Here is a 19,963-nt window from a genome sequence, read left to right on the forward strand (position 1 = left end):
ACAGTAGTACAAAATGATGTTAAATTGCAACACCAGCGGGCTTTTAAAATATATCATCTTATGCCCATTACACAAACAAAACTCCAAATAAATAAAAAAGCACAATACAAGTTGGCTTTGATAGAAGAGAATGCAGCAGAATAATAATAATTCCTGGTTTTATTAAAGAGATGGCACGTCCAGCCTGACGTGACTATAAGTGTTTTTGTAATCTGTTGCCTTAGCAACGCAGCTTAATAACCAGTAGCGTTGTAAAGAATTGGGCAGATTGACAGGGACACAGGTAAAGGGAAGATAAATCCCACCTTCCCTGCTTGGCCTCAGGCACTTGGGCTTGGACCCTGATCGGCCAGTCCTGACTTGTTGTGGGTTTTTAAAGTGGCCGATGCGGTGACGTCGGCCTTTTAGGTCCTGATAGGCTGGTCCTGCTTGAGAGGTAGGTGCAGCAGGGGGCTCAATCAGGAAGATGAAATGTAACCACTTCCACGCGCTGACAACCAACTGCATAATTTCTCTTTGTGAGGCTGTGCTGTGTGGATTAATACATCCCTCTGAACATTCAACTTGCCGTTTTCTTTTCTTCATCTTCGTCATCTTCTTCTCCTTCCACGTTTTACATTTCACTTCCCTGAGTGAGCCCCCTGTTTCTGGCCCAGAGAAGAGACAGTGAAAAGCAAGGCTTCTGCGGTGACCGTACGAGGCTTGGCTCACTGACATTAATGGATCTACACAAAAGGAGTGAAAGAGACACAGGGAGAGAGGCAACAGCGAGAACATGTGGGACATTTTCACAAGCCTCTCTCACCCAATATTCCCCTCGGGACCGCTGCGAGACAGATGTCAAACATACATCTGCTACTGTTAAGTCTTGTGGTAGGGAATTGTAGTTTTTATTTTTTTATTTTTTATTTTTAAATATTAATGTATTTATACTCTTTTTCTTTTTTTTATGTTTGTAGTTCTGTGTGTGCTAGCTTGTGTGCTGAGTGCACAATTCTGATTAGCTGAGGCCCCTGAGAGAGTGAAACAGCAGAGAGACCAGGCGGAGATGGATGTGAGCGGAGGAGAAGCAAAGAGAGATGCGTGGAGACAAAAAAAGACGGGGGAGATAAACGGAGATGCGACGGTACCAAGAAAAGGGACTTAGCAGGAAGATGAGATTAAGCAAACACTGAGAGAAAAACTAAGTGAAGTTTCCGCGAAGCTGATCTGTTAGACAACTCACCTGTTGAGAGAAGAGAACGGACGCACCATGTGCTCTGGTGCTACATACCAACACTAACGTACACAAAGTTACTACCAGTCTTATCAAATGAAAATCATTATTTCAGCAGTTACAAAATCAGAACCTGAAGCAGCACTAAAGCTAAAAAAAAAAGTAAGAAAACTAAACTTGGATGGAAATAAATAGTAAAAACTTACACAAAAATGTTGTGTAAAAAACTGTAACCTGAAAAAAGTTGCAAAAAATAAACCTGACTAGATCAACTAGAGTAAAGACAAAAGGTTTGATGAAGTTCCTACTTTTGTCTTCAGTCCTCAGTCTCCACAGTGTGTGCTACTGAGTTCGCACAGACCATCAGAAGGAACTATCTATCTACCAGGACACAGATATTTCTGCTGCCATTGTTCTCATCACTGAACAACAAAGTTGACCAACAGGCTGATCTCCCGAAATCTCTGCATATTTATTAAAAAAAAACAAAAAAACCCAACAACCAAAAAAAAAACCAAAAGAACATCTGCCGTCATGTCTTCTCCTGCCCCGCTACGCCCACGGCCTTCTCAGCGAGCCGTGGCTTCTGCGCCCCCGAGCCGTGCGTGTCAGCGTGTGCGTGCTGCAGCGCCAGGAAGGGGTTGGCGGTGATGGCGCCTTGGCCCTGGCTCTGGGCGCCGGGCAGCAGGTTGTTGATGGGCAGCTGAGCGGAGGAGAGCGGGATGGAGGGAATCTGCGCAGAAGAGGAGAGGGACTGCAGCTGCTGGAGGTCCTGCTGCTGCTGCATCAGTTGGTAGAGCAACACCTGCTGCTGCTCCTGTACGGGGGGGAGAGGAGGGTGAGGAGGGGTGGGGAGCGAAGAAAGATGGATAAGGAGGGGGGAAAGAGAAGGGAGTAGAAGACAAATGCAGGAGAAGAGGGGGAAAAGAGAAATGGAAAAGAAGAGATGGAGTGGTGAAGAAGTGACAGAGTGTTACGAAGGACAACAATGAGGGAGAGAAGAGAAAAGTGGGGAGAAGACGAGGAGAAGGGGAAAAAAGAATTATTAAGCTTGGTGATTTAGGCCATTGTCCAAAGGAAAATTGTAGCTTGATGTCTTTGTGTGTGTTTAACTGTGTGTGACAGTGGTGATGGCAGTTTCCCTCAGTGTGTGTGTGTGTGTGTGTGTGTCTTACCGCTGAAGGGTGTGAGGCCAGCAGCTGCTGGAGCTGATGCTGCTGGAGGAGGAGCCTGTGCTGCTCAGACAGGAGGCCGTGTCGCGCAGCGCTGAGACAAAAAACAAAACAACTCACAGTCAGACAAACATAATAAACACCGTCCGCAACTCCATCCGACAATTTAATACTGTAACATTGCTGCCAACACATTAGAGACTTACTGACAGAAACAAATACAACAAATCATGACTCTGCTAATAACACCACGCAAACTTCACTTTCCAAAACAGAATAATAACAGCACTTCTCTCCAGACTCCCTCAGACAGACATGAAGGAAGGAAAATGGAGCTACAAGTGGTGGTGATGGTGAAGTTCAACCGACTAACGTCTCACCTGGTTTTACTAGTTGCTGAGCTGCTAGAATCCATCACGCAAGCAAAAGGAAACAGGAGAGGAGAGGAGCCGATAAAGTTCACATTCATACGTTCATTACAGAGTCATCTTAAATTGGATTATCTCCCAAGTATGGAAGATTTTAAAGCTAGGATCAAGGACTATTTGACTACTGCATGCACATGTTCTCTCACCGAACGCAGCTGGTGATTATACTGTAATGGTGTGATTTGCCAAACTGTTTTAGCTGTCTTTATGTATGTAAGTGTGTACTTTATGTGGACCTACTGTGCTGCTCTCTTGGCCAGGACCCCCTTGCAAAAGAGATTCTGAATCTCAGTGGGATTATTCCTGGTTAAATAAAGGTTAAATAAAAAATAAAAACGTTCAATGAAGCTGCCGGACGAATACGTTCTCTGACATTATGAATTGATTCAGGTGTTTTCTGTATTTCTGCCTGGATGTGTTGCGTTATTACGACAAGGACGCCGACATGCTGCAGGATGAGGATGTACCTGTTGTTGACGGGCATCGTGACGCCGGTGGCTGCTCCCGTAGTGTGAGTGTGAGCGCCGCCGCCGCCGCCGCCGCCCGGTGTCTGGATGACGCCGTTGAGCGCTCCGACGATTCCCCCCATGCCCAGCGCGTTGCCTGCACCGAGCGCGCCCATCAGCCCCGCCACGCCGCCCAGCCCGGCCACCCCCGCCGCCGCCACCGCCCCCACTGTGGCGACGCCGTTGAGCTGCGGCTGGGGGGGGCTCTGAGAGACGGAGGGGGGGGTGGAGAGAGAGGAGGTGGAGCCGCTACTGCTGTGGCCGCCACATGACGTACTGTCCTGAGAGACACGGAGAGATAAAATACATTAACGGTGAGTCTTCCCTCCGTGATCTACTTTAAACTTTTTATGTAATTCATCTTAAAGGGATAGTTCAACATTTTGGCAAATTAGCCCATTGCCATAATCCCTTGAATTTTAGGAGTAGGTTTGTTCGTAATTGTCGGTGCAAGCTATTTTTAGAACGGCGGAGCAGAGCCGCGAGCTGCCCAGAGCTACGCTACAGAGACTAATGGGATTTCTTGGTTTCCCTCATCAAACTCATCAACTACACAATCCAACAACTCCAAAACGCTCTGGTGGACAAGTTGTGACCTGCACATTCACCAGGGTTTGAGATAATAACAGGATGTTACGAGACAGAGTTGTTTTAGAGGTAAATTCATGCAAAACCGCTGATGCGTGTTCCCCGTCTGGGACAGTTTTTCATCAAGAAGTCCCTGCATTTACCTCGAAAACAACTCTGTCTGGTAACGTTGTGTTATTATCTCATAGTGTGGTGCAGGTCACAACTTGTCCACCAGAGCGTTTTGGAGTTGTTGGATTGTGTATTTGGTGAGTTTGATGAGGGAAACCAAGAAATCCCATTAGCCTCCATAGCGTAGCTCTGAGCAGCTCTCAGCTCTGCTCCGCCGTTCTAAAAATAGCTTGCACCGACAATTAAAGGTAACAAACCTACTCCTAAAACTATAGGGATTATGGCAATGGGCCAATTTGCCAAAATGTTGAACTATCCCTTTAACAACACACTGATTATTGTAGTTCACCAATAATAAGATGTAAAGTCAGTATGACAAAGGCTTATACAAGTATATATTCACACTTTAATGAATGAGTGTACTGTCTTGTGTGTGATGAGGTTCAAACAGACACCATCACATGTTGTGTTTGTCTTTACCTGAGCTGCGACAGCTAAAGAAGAGTCACTGGCTCCAAGGTGGGACCCTTTCACATCTGCAACACAAATACAACTGAGATTTCAATGTTCGTGCAATGTCCGTGTGTTAACTAGGTCATTTTCTGTCTATGTCCGCATCAAGACTGCAAAAGTAATGATTATTTTTAATTTCAGTGTTTTTGTATGCTGCTTATTTTTTCCAGTCTATCAGTAATTGCTCAGTCTAGTCAGTGTCAGAAAAAAGCAAAGCCATAAATCCTGTTGTGTCTTCAAATGCCTTGTTTTTGTAAAATATTAATTAAAAAAACAAAAACACATCTGAGAAGCAGAAAACAGCCATTTACCTCTAATGGTAATGACTCATCAGTCCTCATAGTCAACCTAGACTAGTTACTTCAGCTCTATGTGTTTTTGTTTTGGTACAGATCCTGTTGGTGCTTGAGGTTTGCGGTGAAGCAGGACCAAGTTGAAGAACACATGTGTTCATCATCATAATAGTTTTTCTACACAATCTCACTTTAGCAACCTATTTGTGCTTTTCCCAAATAAACAACTCGCCACAACTGCAACCTGTCTCACCACTCTCTGCTCTTTGTTTGTTTGTGCGTGCACGTACCAGAGGAGGCGGTGGTGGGGGTGAAAGGCACTGAGAGCTGAGCACTGAGGAGCTGCAGTCTCTCTTTCTTCATGGTCAGAGTTTTAATCTGCTCCTCCAACTTCCTGTTCTCCTCCTGCAGCTGGTGGAGAGACTTCAACATCCCCACCACTGAAAGAAAGAGAGAGAGATAAGAATAAGAAAACTGACAGATCAGAGCATTTTTTTAGTATCCACAGTTTTAGCTTCCTGTATGAAATGTTTTGTAATCAGTCTAGTTTTCAATGTATGATTCACCAGTGGTGCACGAGAGAAAAGCTCAAATTTACACAAATGAAAATGTAAGAGTTATTCTTCCTCGGTCTGAAACAGTTTACTACATCATCATGCAATGTGTTGTACTTGTGGGAGCAGCACTGCAGTGATCTTTTCACAAGCTGGAATACCAACGTTCTGACTTTCTTAAAAGGCCAATCCTTCCTTCAGGGCAAAACCACGCAGCTCTGCTCAGCCTTCACACAGCTCTGCTCAAACACCCAGTGACTGATTGGACAGATATACTCTGCAGGGAGGTCAGAGGTCAAGGTCAGCTACAGAGCAGTGACCCTGATGTCTGCACAGACTCAGCGCAGCGCTCAAGGACAACTCAGTCAGAGGGAGGATCCGCCGACACAGGAACTTAAACCTGACTCGTCAACGTGAAGGACGACCTTTTCTGACAACTTGGCTGCAACTGTTGATCCCTGAGGGGATCAGGCAGATGACGGACAGAAACAACAGTGGCGGACAACATGCGAACATTTTTAAATATTTAAAAATATTTGCCTTTTTGGGTTGAGTTATTCAAATTATTCAAATAAATGTTTAAGATATTACATGTGAGTGTCACGGACAGAAAAAGAAAGTGCTTGTCTTTTCTATTGTTCTTTTAACAACATATGAGAAAAGAGGAAGCAGTAACTCTATAAAGATGAATCACATGAACAGGAAACTGATATTTATTCAGAAATATTTGGCCCAGGAATTGAAAAATAATAATATAAAACAACATTTCTCCAAGTAAGGTATCCAAATACTTCTGTTGAGGCATCTGATACCAGAGTCAGGTAGTGTGACCACACTACAGTCGAAACTTGTCAAATGAACCCCAGCCCTGTGTGTGTGTGTGTGTGTGTGCATCTCGTTGTGTCTGTGTGTGTGTTGCAGAGCGTGTGTGTCGTCTCACCGTCGCCCTGCGCTCCCTGCTGCAGCAGGAAGCTCTGCCCTTCGTTCCACTGCCTCTCCAGGAGCTGCTCTATGCTGGTGGCCATCGGGGGCATCGTCTCCCCACCGCCGCTTGCCCCCGCCCCTAGCAACCCCAGACCTGGCCCCGGCAACGACCCCAAGGAGTCATAGCGGATCTGCAGGCCACCAATGGGAGAACTGAATGGAGTAAGAGAGAGAGAGAGAGAGAGGGAGAGACAGCATGGATAAAAAAGGAAAGATAGAGAGGTCAATAGGGTGATTAACGACCCAACATAAACGTCAGACAAACATAGACACTGCCGGCTATAAAACTACATCAATTTGTTGTTACAGTGGTCTTTAATGAAAAGGGGCCAGGCTTTCTGTCTGTGTGTGTGTGAGTGTGTGTGTATGTGTGTGTGTGTGTGTGTGTGTGAGCGAGAAGGAGAGGGAGAGAGAGAGAGACTTGAAGAGCGAGAGAGGAAGAAAGAAGACATGCAAGTGGGAGAGACAGAAAAAGGGAAGTGGACTGTCTTGGTGCGATAAATCTCGGTGTGTGCGCTGAGACAATCTGTTGAGTGTGAAAGAGGGGAAACGAGGGACAGCAGGAGAGGAGAGACAGGACGGAAAGAAGGGTGTGTAACGTGAGGGAAAAGTAAAAAAAAAAAAATTAATTTGTTATACTTTTGAATCAATAAATTGTAAATACAATCTCATGAATATCAATCTATTGTTCATTTTTGTCAACAAAATGAAAAAACAAACCAAAAAAAAAAAAAAAAACCCCAAACAAAAATATATCTGATCAATTCACTAAATTAACATGCAGTCATTAAAATATGTTAAATTCTCTGCCTGAAGAGACAATCAATGTTTTTCTCCATCATCATATTCAATATTACAATTTTCTCTTTTGAAATTAAATCACACATGAGTTATTTGTCCAAAAAGCAAAACATGAGATGATACAGGTGCAGAAATTACGATTTAAAAACATGTCACCAACCTCATCAGGTAAAATTATCCATCCCACAAAGTAGTAGAAACAAACAAAAATGCATCTGTATCATCAATATTCGCATCCTGAAAGATCCATGCAAATATTCCCAAATGGAGACGATGCAGAAAATCGCTAGACTGTCCTTCCATGTGTGATTAATGCAAGAGGGAGAAAAAAAAATCTAACTGGAGTTGAAGGATGGTTACCACCTTCAAAAACACAAGTTATCGTTGGCTGAGAGAGCGAGAATTGCCTGTAGGGGTAAAAGCGAAAGGGAGAGTGCGTGCATGTGTGTGTGTGAGGAGAGGAGACGATGGGCCAGCGAAGGGAAAAGCAGAGAGGGGGGATGGGTGACGGAGGGGGGGCAGAGAGGAATGTAAAAATGGGGAGGGATTTGTGGTGGGGGGCAGGAGGGGGATCTGTGTATGTGTGTATGTGAGAGAGAGTATATACTCACCGCGGGGTGGTCTTGGGAGAAGCTCTTATGGAGAAGCCCTGAGCTCCGACGCTGCTACTGCCGTCTCCCACCTCCTGATCTGCACACGCACACACAAACACACACACAATCAATTGGACATCTAAGACCACATCTACACTGAGCGGGTTTAAACTGAAAACACTGAACGCAACACATATCCACATCAAGATCACTTTATGTTTGATATCACTGTTCAATATTACAATGACAGCGATACAATGGTACGAGTTCATAATGTGAGCCGAGGTTGAATGGTTGGATGAATGAAAGTCCAACATAGGTGTCCTTAAGTTTGTTGCAGCGGTGAGACATATTGTATATAATTTTATTAACCTTACATAACAACTTATCTGGTTCTGTATTGATAGAGATATTGGTTCTTTATTTTATTTAAAAAAGAATACAATTTAGAACACAAAGGCAGCAACAATGTTTATAGCAGCAGAGTCTCTGTGTATAAACTCAGTAATGTCTCCATGGAAACTAATGCAAGATATAAATAAACTAAATAATTATTCAATAAACAAAACAAAAAATAAAAAAATTCCTGATACAAAAACACAAATTGGAGCAGAATGAAGAGCAGAGACAGAGATCACAGTCCGTCTTGTCCTCCGTCCTCCTCCCTCTGCTGCTGATGTTGCCTTCAGGTACCGTTGTTACAGACGGGGCAGCAGCTGTCACTTGTCCAGAACACTTCACTATTAAGCTCAAAGCGAGCGCACTGTGGTTTATATGTAAACCAAACAGTGACGACAATGAAAGCACAATTCATCATCTCGCACTAACATTTACTACAATATTTAATGCAGTTGAAGTCAGAGTTTAGTTTTTCCTCATTATCGTATTTTTCAGTTTCTGCTGTCAAACAACAGATCGAGCAGAAAATAAGTCCTTTGATTGCGGCTCATAAAAGTGAACAGCGCTCCCCTGCACTGTTGTACTGAGATGTCAATCAAATCACTACTGAACATTTGCGGTGTGGTATGATTTAATCAATTTACACAGCGCTTAACCACACCTGTATTCATCTGTACTGAATTAAAACACACAGGAGAAGATTGTGCGGTACGAGAATTGGACAATAATCCATATACAATCTGTCTCTGTTGCCAAATCCAGACTAAGTCTAACTATTTGGATTATTCCACTTTATATAACTTTATGAAATAACATGATGAAAACTTATCTGTATGCGAACAAATACGGTAGTATAGATTTTTTTGAAATAATGGATGACTTTGCAATTATGACTTTTTTTGCGCGTACAGCAGTGTGAGAGCGCAGGTCTCAAACAACAACAACAACAAAAAAGCAAAAACACATTGTCTAACATTACAGCTCCGACTACACTTGCAGCACATTGTTTTCCAGAAGCTCTGTTGTGCTCGTCTACTCTGTTTCTAGATCTGTCCACCTGGGAGGGGATTTCTGACTGTGGACGGACGGAGAACCAAGACCAGACTGTGTAGTGCAGTGTGGACGCACTGTAATACTTGTGGCTCTACAACCTACACAACTCTCTCTCTCTGTTCCTTTGTATCTCTTTCACATACGAGCCTTCATTCAGACTGCATGTGCACTTCTCTCTCTCTCTCTCCCTCTCTTTCTCTCCACCTTCTCTATCTCCTCCCTCTGGGCACGTGGCCAGACGCTTCTTTTCATTTTCCTCAGTGGGAGTAATGAATCACACATGCACACACACGCAAATGCACACTTTTGCATTTACACACTCACACAAACTCCCCTCTACTTAAGACAGTCAATCCCAGCTTTTACCCCCACCAGGTCACCACTCTAGTCCCTCGCTTGCCTCCTTTTTCAAGTCCTTTTTGCTCTCGCGGCGCTCTCCGTCCTGGCAACTCCCTCCAGACACTCAAAAGCAAAGAGAAATCCCTGCCAAAGTAAACTGGCTGCATGCATACAAACACATGCACACCTTGCATGTTTGAGCTCACATGACCCCTCACTGCTTCACAAACAGGACTTCACGCTTGTGTCGCTCTGCACACGTGTTGTATGTGACCGTGCGACATCACAGCTCGTCTACGTTAACTAGGGCGACATTAAGATTGTTTTAGCGATTGGAAGTTAAACAATTAGTTTAGTTCATGAGTTGTTTAATTTGTAGTCAATCTATGAAAGATTAATCTGCAACGACTTCAATTAATAACCTATTTTACCCAAATATTTCCTGATTTTAGTTTCTCAAATGTATAAAATTTCTTCTATTTCCTGTCAATGTATTGTTCTGTATTTTTGCGTTTTCAACTGGTGGGACAAAAATAATTATTATAAAGACACCATTAGATTTGACTATAGGCTCTGAGAAGTGATTTTCGGCCAGTTTTCATGTTTTCTGGCATTTTACTAATTAACTAACTAAGTTATTAAATAAAGTATATATTTAAATTTCTCAACACACAATTATATACTGTATATTTTTTAAAAAGGAGACAATCCTCATTTTCTTCATTTTGTGATTCTGAAATCAGCAAATGTGGAATTTGTACTTGGTAAATTACTCAGTAATAAATCAATTATTAAACAATCTAATGTCAAATGAGTGATCAGTGTGTGCATTTCTCGGTAGATTAAATTTTATATTTATCTAATCTAAAGTTCTAATATGCGACACACACACACACACACACACACACACACACACACACACACACACACATATACATACACATACACACACACACACACACACACACACACACACACACACACACACACACGTGCACACACACTCTGCCCCCCTGTCATTCAGCCTGATTAGTGAGTTGACCTCTGGGTCAGAGTGGATCTGGCTCTGATGACTGCTGACCGGCAGCAGGAACTACCTTCCTCCTCCTCCTCCTCCTCCTCTTTACTCTCTCTCCTGTTCTCTCCGTTCAACCAGATGTCTTACATCAGGAAGTGGCTACTCTGATTACTGAAGCCACCTCTCACTCCCTCAGCAGCGCTGCAGCACCACACAGACAACAGATCGGTTCTTGACGGCGCAGTCCACCACGTGGACAAATCCTCCTCTTTCTCTCACACTGGCAACAACAACTTTATTGGTGAGTGAGTGTTCTCCATGAAACCCACACACGGGAGAGCCAGTGTCCTGTGTTTGTTTTTATACGTGTGACAGAGAGAAAGAGTGGGAGAGGGGCAGTAATCGAGGCATGTAACTGGAGCTGAGTGGGAGGAGCTTGAAAATATCACGAGAGCTGACCCTTGACCCCTCTGAGGGGCAGAGGGGGCGTGACCTATCCATTATCTCCCTCTCCTTCTCTCAGACACACATGCATACTTTTGTCACAAGCACGTAGACACTTGCAAACGTTTGCATACCTGCTGGTGAGGCCTCGGACTGGGCGATGAGCGCCGCCATGGCCGAGTTGGGGTTCAGCCTGTTGCCGAACATGTGGGAGGGGGCGAGGTTGAAGACGGACCCCGGCAGACCGCTCACCTGAGGACAGAGGGACACAAAGAGACAAATATGAGCCACGAGGAAACGACGGAGGAGAGAGTCCTACTGCAATAAAATTACACCGTCCGTTTCTCCACAGCCTGGCTGTCAGGAAGCTTTTTAAATCTTATTCAAGTTAATATGAAGAGAAGTCTCAGGTGGAAAAATTATGGAAATATCAATTCATTATGTCAGTGTAATTCATTAAAGTAAAAATATAAAAAAGATTTTTAAAAGTTCCTTGAATTATTATTTCAACAATTAATTTGACTTTTATTATTTATTAATTAACAGACGAGTGATAAAACTTGTCAAAACTATGAAAATGCATGTTATCATTTTTCAAGAGCTCGTCTTGCTGTCACACAAATTAACTGAAGTTACAGTAAAAGAACCAGTGTTAAAGAAAATAACAACTCCCTCTCTTAAGAGGCTTGACAGGTATTTGCTTGATAAATGTATTGATGAATTGATTGTCTTTCAATTTTATGCCAATTGTTTTAACACTACAAGTTTATTTTCTCTAAATTCAGGCAGTAAAGCAACGTCACCTACATATGAGCAGGAGTTTTAGTTTGGCAGCAGATTAAAGTCACATGGTGTTTCTCTGGTGGTTATTTCATACCAATCAGCTGAACGTGTTCACTCCACATGGATTACATTTCCCTACAAGACTGCCTTGCATATTATTATACGTTTAATGAGCATGAATCCAGAGCTGAAAATCATCTGAACAATCTGGTTTGGAATTTAAATTCTCTGAACTCCTCTTTCCTCTTCGTCACACAGCATCTACAAATGATTTAATGCCAGTGAATCTTATTTAGATTTGTAAATATATGTATCTATATCTGAATGAGAATTAGACAACAGCATCAATTTATGCACCAAAAAATAATGGTACATTACGAATCCACAGCTCATTATTCTGTTGCACACACTCACACTCTCCCTCTCTCTCACACACACACACACACACACACACGTACACACACACACACACAGGGCTCAGAGAGCCTCGGCTCCCCGACAGTACGCTGACATGCTGACAAAGTGTTTCTGATGCATAGAGTTTAATCCAATTAAGGCATTTCCCAAATAAGGACCGTGGAGTGGAGGGTGGGGTGTGAGGGTGGAGCATCAGCGGGGGAATCAGGTGTACAAAATGGCTGACTGGTTTTGTTTTTTCAAACCATGCGACTCCATAGAAAACTCAGTGAGGTTACTGGAAGTTGTTTTTCCAAAATATATCTGAGAGCTTCAGGAGTTCTAATTTCTGGCCATGGAGAAACATTTATTTTTACAATTAACAGAAGAAAAAGTCGCCCCCTTATACTGAAATACTTTATAATGAATTGTTATTTGGATGAGTGAAAGAGTTTATTTATAGTGGACATTTTGAGAAATTCTGAACAAAGTGACAAACATTTTTTTATGACAATGAACAGAAAAATGTTCTAAAAAAAACAAAAAAAAACAATTCCCTCCAAAACCAAAAATATTCAACAGCTCCTGTGAGCAAACACAGATCCTGGTCTGTTTTATCCTCTTTCTCTGGGAGTCATTCCTATCCCGACATTAGGGTGTGTAGGGAAAAAATAAAAAAAAGTCATATTCTCCTATTACGAATGCATGGATGTGGTATGTCTAAAATAATAAAAGCTGGAAAACATCCTGGAAATTCCCATCCCTGTTAAATGCAAAGAAAAGGACCTGTTCCCTCGGACCATTTTTCTCTCTCTCGCTGAAATGACTTCAGATTTCTCCTCCCCCTCCTCCTCCTCCTCCTCCCCCTTTTCCTCCCCCCTCCCTCCCTCAGTGCCATAATCCAGCCCCCTTTCCCATCAACATTCATTTTTCATTTACATTCATTTTTCATTCAAAGTCTCTCTCGGACTCCCTTTTCTCTGTCCTGGGCTGATAGCCAATAACAGTAGGCTGAGAGTCTGCTAGCTGACTGAAAATAGCAAATGGTCTCTGTCACTCACACACACACACACACGCTGAGGGAAGCTTGTTGTTGGCATCCCTCTATTGTTGCGTAATTTCTGCAGACTTGATTCAGAGTGTGTGTGTCCCAGATGCCCAGAGGCGTGAATCGCACTGTACAAACTAACACACTTGTTTAACAATCTGTTGCAACAAAATCAAGGGGTGGAATAAAACCTCTTCACTTAAATGACTCTCACTCCTTCTTTCTGTCTCTCTCTCTCTCTCTTACACACACACACACGCGTAAAAACACAAACATCCACAGCCCAAGCAGCTGCTCTATACATGCTACAAACAGGCATGATATCCTGTGCCTCCCCGAGTCTCCGTCCCCCATAATATGCGTTGAACAGAGGAATTGGGAAGATGAAGGCCAAGCCAGCGAATCCCCCCCCCCCCTCCTCTACACAGTGACACACCGACACACACACAAGCGCGCGCACACACACACACACTAACCCCGACCCCTCCTACCCTCCATCTATCCCTCCATCCCTACTGTGGTGCTTGTCAGATGTCATTACATCACAGGACAACAGAGGGAGAAAAAGAGAAATGGATGGGGACAGAGAGAAGGAAGGTCGAGGGTGAGAAAAAGTGTGTGTGTGTGTGTGTGTGTGTGAGAGAGAGAGAGAGAAAGAAAGAGAGGTGGTAAGTGGACACGGGAGAAAAATTGAGTTTGGTGGACACTGCGTTGTCTTGGGGGAGGTTTTTGGAGGGACAGACACTGGGGTCAGTGATTGGAGTTGAGTTTTTTCTTTTTTCTTTTTCAGAGGCGGGGGCAGTGCTAAATCACATTATAGTTTATACCCCTTAGTTTTTAATGTAAATTTATCTAAACCAGTGCTACAAAAAAAAAAAAAAAACTACATAAAGTTTCCAGTCTTGGGTCTGAAAATGACAATAATTAATTTTGAGCTGGGTAAACCTGTTAAACTGTTGCTGACAGGATTTTCCTACAAGACGCAGGCTGGATTATGGACCCACTTTCTGACATAATATACTGATTTTTTTTTTTTTTACAGCTTTGCCCATAAGTGTTTTTTCTCAATGTTCTCCACATTAATGGAAATAATGGAAATCGTAATAGTGAGTGTGTGTTACAACATCACATCGTCCAGGTGGGGTTTTTTTTTTCCCCCAAGGGTTTTATTATTATATGGGAATCTGAATTTCTACTTCCATCTGAAGGAAAATGTGTGTCATTCTCTCTTTCGCTCCACATTCCTGTACATTTGCAGTAATAAAAATGCATCACTTAACTTTATAGCCCAGACCTCGCTCACTAAGGTCAGTGGTTATTGAATTAGGCCGGAGAGTCGCAGATGGTTCAATGAAATTTTCAGACACACAAAAAAAAAAGGACTCATCTCTGCGCCCTGAATCAACCAGAGCGACCCGACGATCAGCTATAAAATAACACAATCTACACAACATCACCACACACACACATTTCACACATAATTAACATGCGGTGGATTAGTAATAGCGCTGAGAGATTCGATGCGGAAGACTTTTAATTAGTGTACTTTGGTTTATTCGTGTTCCCACAGTGTATCATTCTGCACTGTAGCTCCAACAAGCGATAGATGTGTGTGTTTCTGTGTGAAAAGAAAGGTAGAGTGTGTGTGTGTGTTTATTGAGCTCACATTTTAATACTGTGTGTGTTTGAACTCACGTGCGTGGAGGCTGTGCTCGTTAGCGGTGCCGTGGCGGTGAATGGAGAGGGAGGCGCTAGGGAAGGTGTGGGCTGCTGTTGCTGTGACAACTCAGAGCTGGCCCCGCCCACGGCGACAGCTCCCGTCGCCGACGATGACCCATCGGCACCGGAGAAAACACCTGCGGAGAAATAAAGAGAGAGAGATGACGTTTATAATCTTTACTGCGTTTTACATAACACGATCAAACGGTGACGTCAGCAGAGCGCCGCTGATGGTGACAGTAAAAAACACATGATGAGTAAATAATAAAACCAACAAAGGCTAAATTTCATTCAGCTGTTTCAGTGTATTTGTCACGGCTCGCTGAGAACATAGTTAATGTTGCTGAACATCTGTGCTTTTCCTTCTATGACAAGTTGAAAACTCTGAGTCTGTAGCAGCTTCAAGACTCCTCTTGTTTCCTTGGGACTCTTCCCATGAGCCTTTGGTGTTTATTACATGCATTAGTTGTAAAATGAAGCATCTGTCAGCATTCGTTCTTCCTTCATGTAAGGCCCATCTCAAATAAAAACACCAGTTAACACATTTCCCTTGGATAATGGAAACCTATCATTAAATGATTTCGTATCCGCTGCAATAGAATATCTTCGGCACATTGCTGCATTTACACCAAGACCCATTTATAAAGATTATTAAGGCGTTGGCTTTTAAACAAGATGAAGAGCTGACTTTTACAAATTTAATGGCCAATTAATGGCGACTCAAAGTGGCACAAATCAGCTGACACAAATCGCTCACATTAAGCTCTTATAAACCGGGATAGAAGAGAGGAGGAAAATCAATCTGCACATCGCCTCCCTCCGTATGAATTATTTGCATTCTTTGACCGTACACAGATAATACATGCAATTTTATTCAGCATTAAAAAATTATGAATATTACATTACACTGTACGAGCCAATTTTAAAAATCACCCACACAAACATATTGCTCTACTTTCACACACACCCATATGCATGCACTGTGCTCTTATCTCTCTGCTCTGTCTGTCTGACGCTCTCTCTCCATCTCTCCCCCCTCCCTCCCCTCGCACACCCCTTTGCTCGCCCACTAACCAGGGATAAGCCCTGCCCCTGCCCCCCTTTGACCCCTGCAGAGGAGGAGAAGGAGGGTGGGGGGGGGGGAGAGGGCCCCTCAGCCCCACAAAAGCCTGAATGGCTCAGGGCAGCACACATTCACTGGGGGAACAAGAGATCTTTGTGCCAGGAGGGGAGGGGTGGAGGGAGGGAGAGAGGCAGAGAGAGATACGAACACTACATGGGCCTACATACTATTTATAACGTTTTGTAATATGCACTAGAAAAATTGATACCCAAAGCAGCGCTGCTGAGGCTCAGAGGGCATGTGCTCCTGCTGGATTTCCAGCAACTGGTTTAGAGGCCAAACCAACAGTTTATCAGCTCCTGCTACTGATGAAACTAAAGCTGAAGCTGCAGAGGAGTGCTGCAAACATGGTGCAAGTAAAAAAAGAACACTACAGGTTCATTACAATTCACTTTTTCAGTATGATATTACAGAGATTAATTAAAATGTGCCAAAACTGAATGCAATTTGTTATTAAGCTATGTGTGTGGAAATCTAATGGTAGTTTACGGAGGGTTATGTGTTTTTTTAATTTTTTAATTTTAATATTAGACTTCATACTGTATTTCATGAAGAATCAAAGTCAATGTGTGTCTGTGCGCTGGTGTGTGTGTGTGTGTGTGTGTGTGTGTGCAGGAAATAAAAGTGGAAGCGAAACATATGAATGCTATTTAGAAAGAAATGTGTAAACTGGTTGTAATTTCTAATTTGTAAAATTTAAATGTATTGTATTTTTTGAGTGAACCATCAAACCTCCAACCTTCACATGAGGTAATTGTCCAGTTGTCAGTGAAAAGCAAGATGAGATGTTTTGGCATAGGTTGTAAAAAAAACAAATTAAAAAAACCTTGTACTAATAAAAGTTTTTAAAAGAAATTAAATAAACTTTAAAAAGTATATAGTCTTGTTAATAACAAGGTTTTTTTTTATAGTTGCTGAGGAAATGCAATCTTAATCAAAGCGTATTTTCTCATCAGTTGCTGTTAAGACTTATTTAAAAAAACAAAAATGACTATTGTTTAATTATCACCTCGGATTGGAATTAAAACTTCCTCCAGCATCATTAAAGAAGACAAAAAAAACAAAGAACAAAAAACATTTCCACACACACACACACCCCAGAGCTTGTAAAACTTATAACCTGTCGGTGTGATCAATAACATAAAGCCCCTGAAGCACAGCTGCCTCCATGGCCCAGCCTTCCTGCTCCTTTTCCCTTCATACTCTCTACATGTGGAAGCCTAAAAAAAAAATCCACCTTGATTAGTTCAAGCTGGTTTTATCTCAATAGGAAATCTATGCTGCCCGTTTACAGATGGTTAAGTATGATCTAAAAAACCGGGTGGACGGCATCGTGCTCTGATATTAAACAGATGAATAAATGTTTTGACGATTAACCAAGATGACTGGTGAATGCTGGGGCTTTCACAGCTTCTTCTTTTATAAATTGAAGACAGTCGTCTAATCGTGACGTAAAAGAGGAATAAGGATAAAAACGCTGAACACCATCATCAGACAGACTTTTCTACCATTTAAGATAAACAGAAATATACTTAAACATCACAGCAATTAGTAGAGGGAGAAAAGCTACATTGAGAGCAATGAGTGTAAGAGCCTGTGTGTGTGTGTGTGTGTGTGTGTGTGTGTGTGTGTTGCAGTAGACCGATAAAGCCATGTCAGTTGCAGAGTCACCAATAGTTTGAGCAGATGACCAAATTCAAAAGCCTGACTTGTGAGGAGGAAGAGCTGAAACAAAACAAAACACACTCTACTGTAAATTCAACCGACGATATTTTTCTGTCTTTGACCGTGTAGTTATTCAGCGTTGTTTATTGATGAGAGAAAACATGCATATCCTGTAAAGTACATGAAAGAGCTGTCACTCTGTTTGTTTTTGTTGCTTCTTGTAGGTTTTCTGTATAGTATGTGTGTGTGTGTTTTGTTTTTCTTACAGCCTCCATCTCTTAATGATCTTTGTGCTGTTTGATTTGTTTTTCTTTCCCGTTTAAATTCACCAAAAATATTTTTTAACAACTCTCAGCCACACTGCTCAGTGCTCACCCCTTTTTTAAACATACCGACTAAAAATCGAATTACATTTAAGGGGAAAAACATCTAAACTGTCAACTGCAATAATATTACAGAGGACCACAAAAGATTCATATATCATTTCTTCATTTCTTTAAATGCTGAGATCAATCTTTTTTCAGGACATGAGGGAAAAGTTGCAAATTCAGATTTATTTTAACAATAAACTTAATTTGCCATATTACTTTAATCCTGTTCACTGTATTTTTACCTAGTTTTCACAACATGTGTTTTGCAGAAGTAAGGCCAATGCATTGATATTAATGTTTTTAAATAGGATAACTAAAAAAAAACTTACACCTAAGTTGAAAAAAAGATCAAATCAATAATTTACCAAAATAAAAGCCTTATTTCTCTCCTCTCTTTTATATACACTCACTCCCACTGACTTGAATAAATTCATGTCCGCTTAACATCTTTCCTCCCCCACACATGAAACCCACTGCGCTCTGGCAGCTTGTCCGTCCCATCGGTGACCCCCGTGCAGTCAAAGATTAACCTAGCCCAAATCTAACCCCCTCCTTCTCACCCGCCCAACACATATCTATCAGGCTAACTATCTATCCATCAGCACGGCCGAGTCAGCAGACAAGGGGTGGTGGTGGTGGGGTGGGGGTGTTTAATGCCAAGATCCTCCCCATTACTGCCCTGCATTAACCCTCAGCTAAATATTTACAGTAGGAAGAAGAACACACGATTCCCCTTCTCTCTCTCTCACTCTCATACACACACACACACATTTTCACTATCTTCTTTCACCAGCTGTGGTCAAAAACGCCGCCACTGCTATAGGGAAAAGCATAAGTACCAAAAACTCAAATGTTTGTGGAATTACTAACAAAGTTATCCTCGGCGGGCGCTGCTGAAAAAAATTATATTCAGAAAAGCACACAGCATCAGTCCTCAGGTCTGACTCACCAACTCCAGCTTCACACCACTGGAATACAACAAATCCACTAAACACACTGTTGGACACACGGCTGAATATCAATATTTATGGCTGGACACAACTTCTTCTTATACTTTATACACCTACTGATCAATGTGTAAATGTATGTGTGTAAAAGTATATTTCTGTTCATCAACAATCAAACCATTGATAATGATATATTTACAAAGTCACTTACATAACCCTGTAGTGTAACAATGAAATAATAATAATATTCTGTGCTTGAAGTCACATGTAAGTAGACAGTTCTCCTTTAACCCTATTGATATTTGAAAAAATAAATCCTTGATCCAGAGAGCCAAACCATAACCAAACATTAAGTGTTTTGACCAGAGTCAATGTGTAGTTGTAATCCAATATCATTCATTCATTCATTCATTGCTCTGAGGAAAACCAACGTAATAACTGTGGGTTCATTGTGTTCCACAGTCACCACAATCGAATCAGTCAGGATCAAAGGTGTATTATCCAATGTTTGCATTATATTGCGAAGGACAAACTTAATTTAAGGAGATGTCATAAATCACTTAAAATGAAAAGCACTATGGATAAATACGTAAATATTTTGAAAAAAAAAAAAAAAAGCCTGAATAACAGACAAAGACACATCAGGGTCTTTCCGATGCATGAAGGTTATGTTCAGATGTTAAAGGACAAGAACAAATACATGTTTATTATCTGTTGAGCTGATCCCATTGATCACTGAGAGATATTGATCTGATTAAAGCAGCCTTCTCCTTCCTTCATTTGCGTTTGGTGCTAATTGGCACACGCATGTTACGCCTGCGCACGTACAGTATATGTGCAAGCAACTGTCATTACGCACACATGCGCTTTCAACTCTACAAAGCATCAACAGGTGAGGC

General features: G+C 42.1%; 1 protein-coding gene across 8 annotated transcripts in view; it reads right to left on the bottom strand.

Moving 5' to 3' along the window:
• Positions 1-595: 595 nt before the first annotated feature.
• The window catches only part of mllt10 (MLLT10 histone lysine methyltransferase DOT1L cofactor), a 43,400-nt gene continuing 24,032 nt past the window's right edge, over positions 596-19,963 (bottom strand). For 3 of the 8 annotated variants that reach the window (XM_085763881.1, XM_085763878.1, XM_085763877.1), the window contains 10 exons: positions 14,935-15,095; positions 11,147-11,264; positions 7,778-7,856; positions 6,322-6,518; positions 5,118-5,267; positions 4,502-4,557; positions 3,284-3,603; positions 2,769-2,792; positions 2,392-2,482; positions 596-2,033 (listed from right to left, as the gene is read on the bottom strand). In XM_085763881.1, the coding sequence (XP_085620007.1) occupies positions 1,749-2,033; positions 2,392-2,482; positions 2,769-2,792; positions 3,284-3,603; positions 4,502-4,557; positions 5,118-5,267; positions 6,322-6,518; positions 7,778-7,856; positions 11,147-11,264; positions 14,935-15,095 (1,481 nt within the window). In that variant the 3' untranslated portion in view covers positions 596-1,748. The remainder of the gene's footprint in view (positions 2,034-2,391; positions 2,483-2,768; positions 2,793-3,283; positions 3,604-4,501; positions 4,558-5,117; positions 5,268-6,321; positions 6,519-7,777; positions 7,857-11,146; positions 11,265-14,934; positions 15,096-19,963) is intronic. The other 5 variants (XM_085763885.1, XM_085763884.1, XM_085763880.1 and 2 more) reach the window with 2 other exon arrangements.

This window comes from Trachurus japonicus, chromosome 20 (genome assembly GCF_045865225.1).
Source record: "Trachurus japonicus isolate A0001 chromosome 20, Traja_1.0".
Lineage (NCBI taxonomy): Eukaryota > Metazoa > Chordata > Actinopteri > Carangiformes > Carangidae > Trachurus > Trachurus japonicus.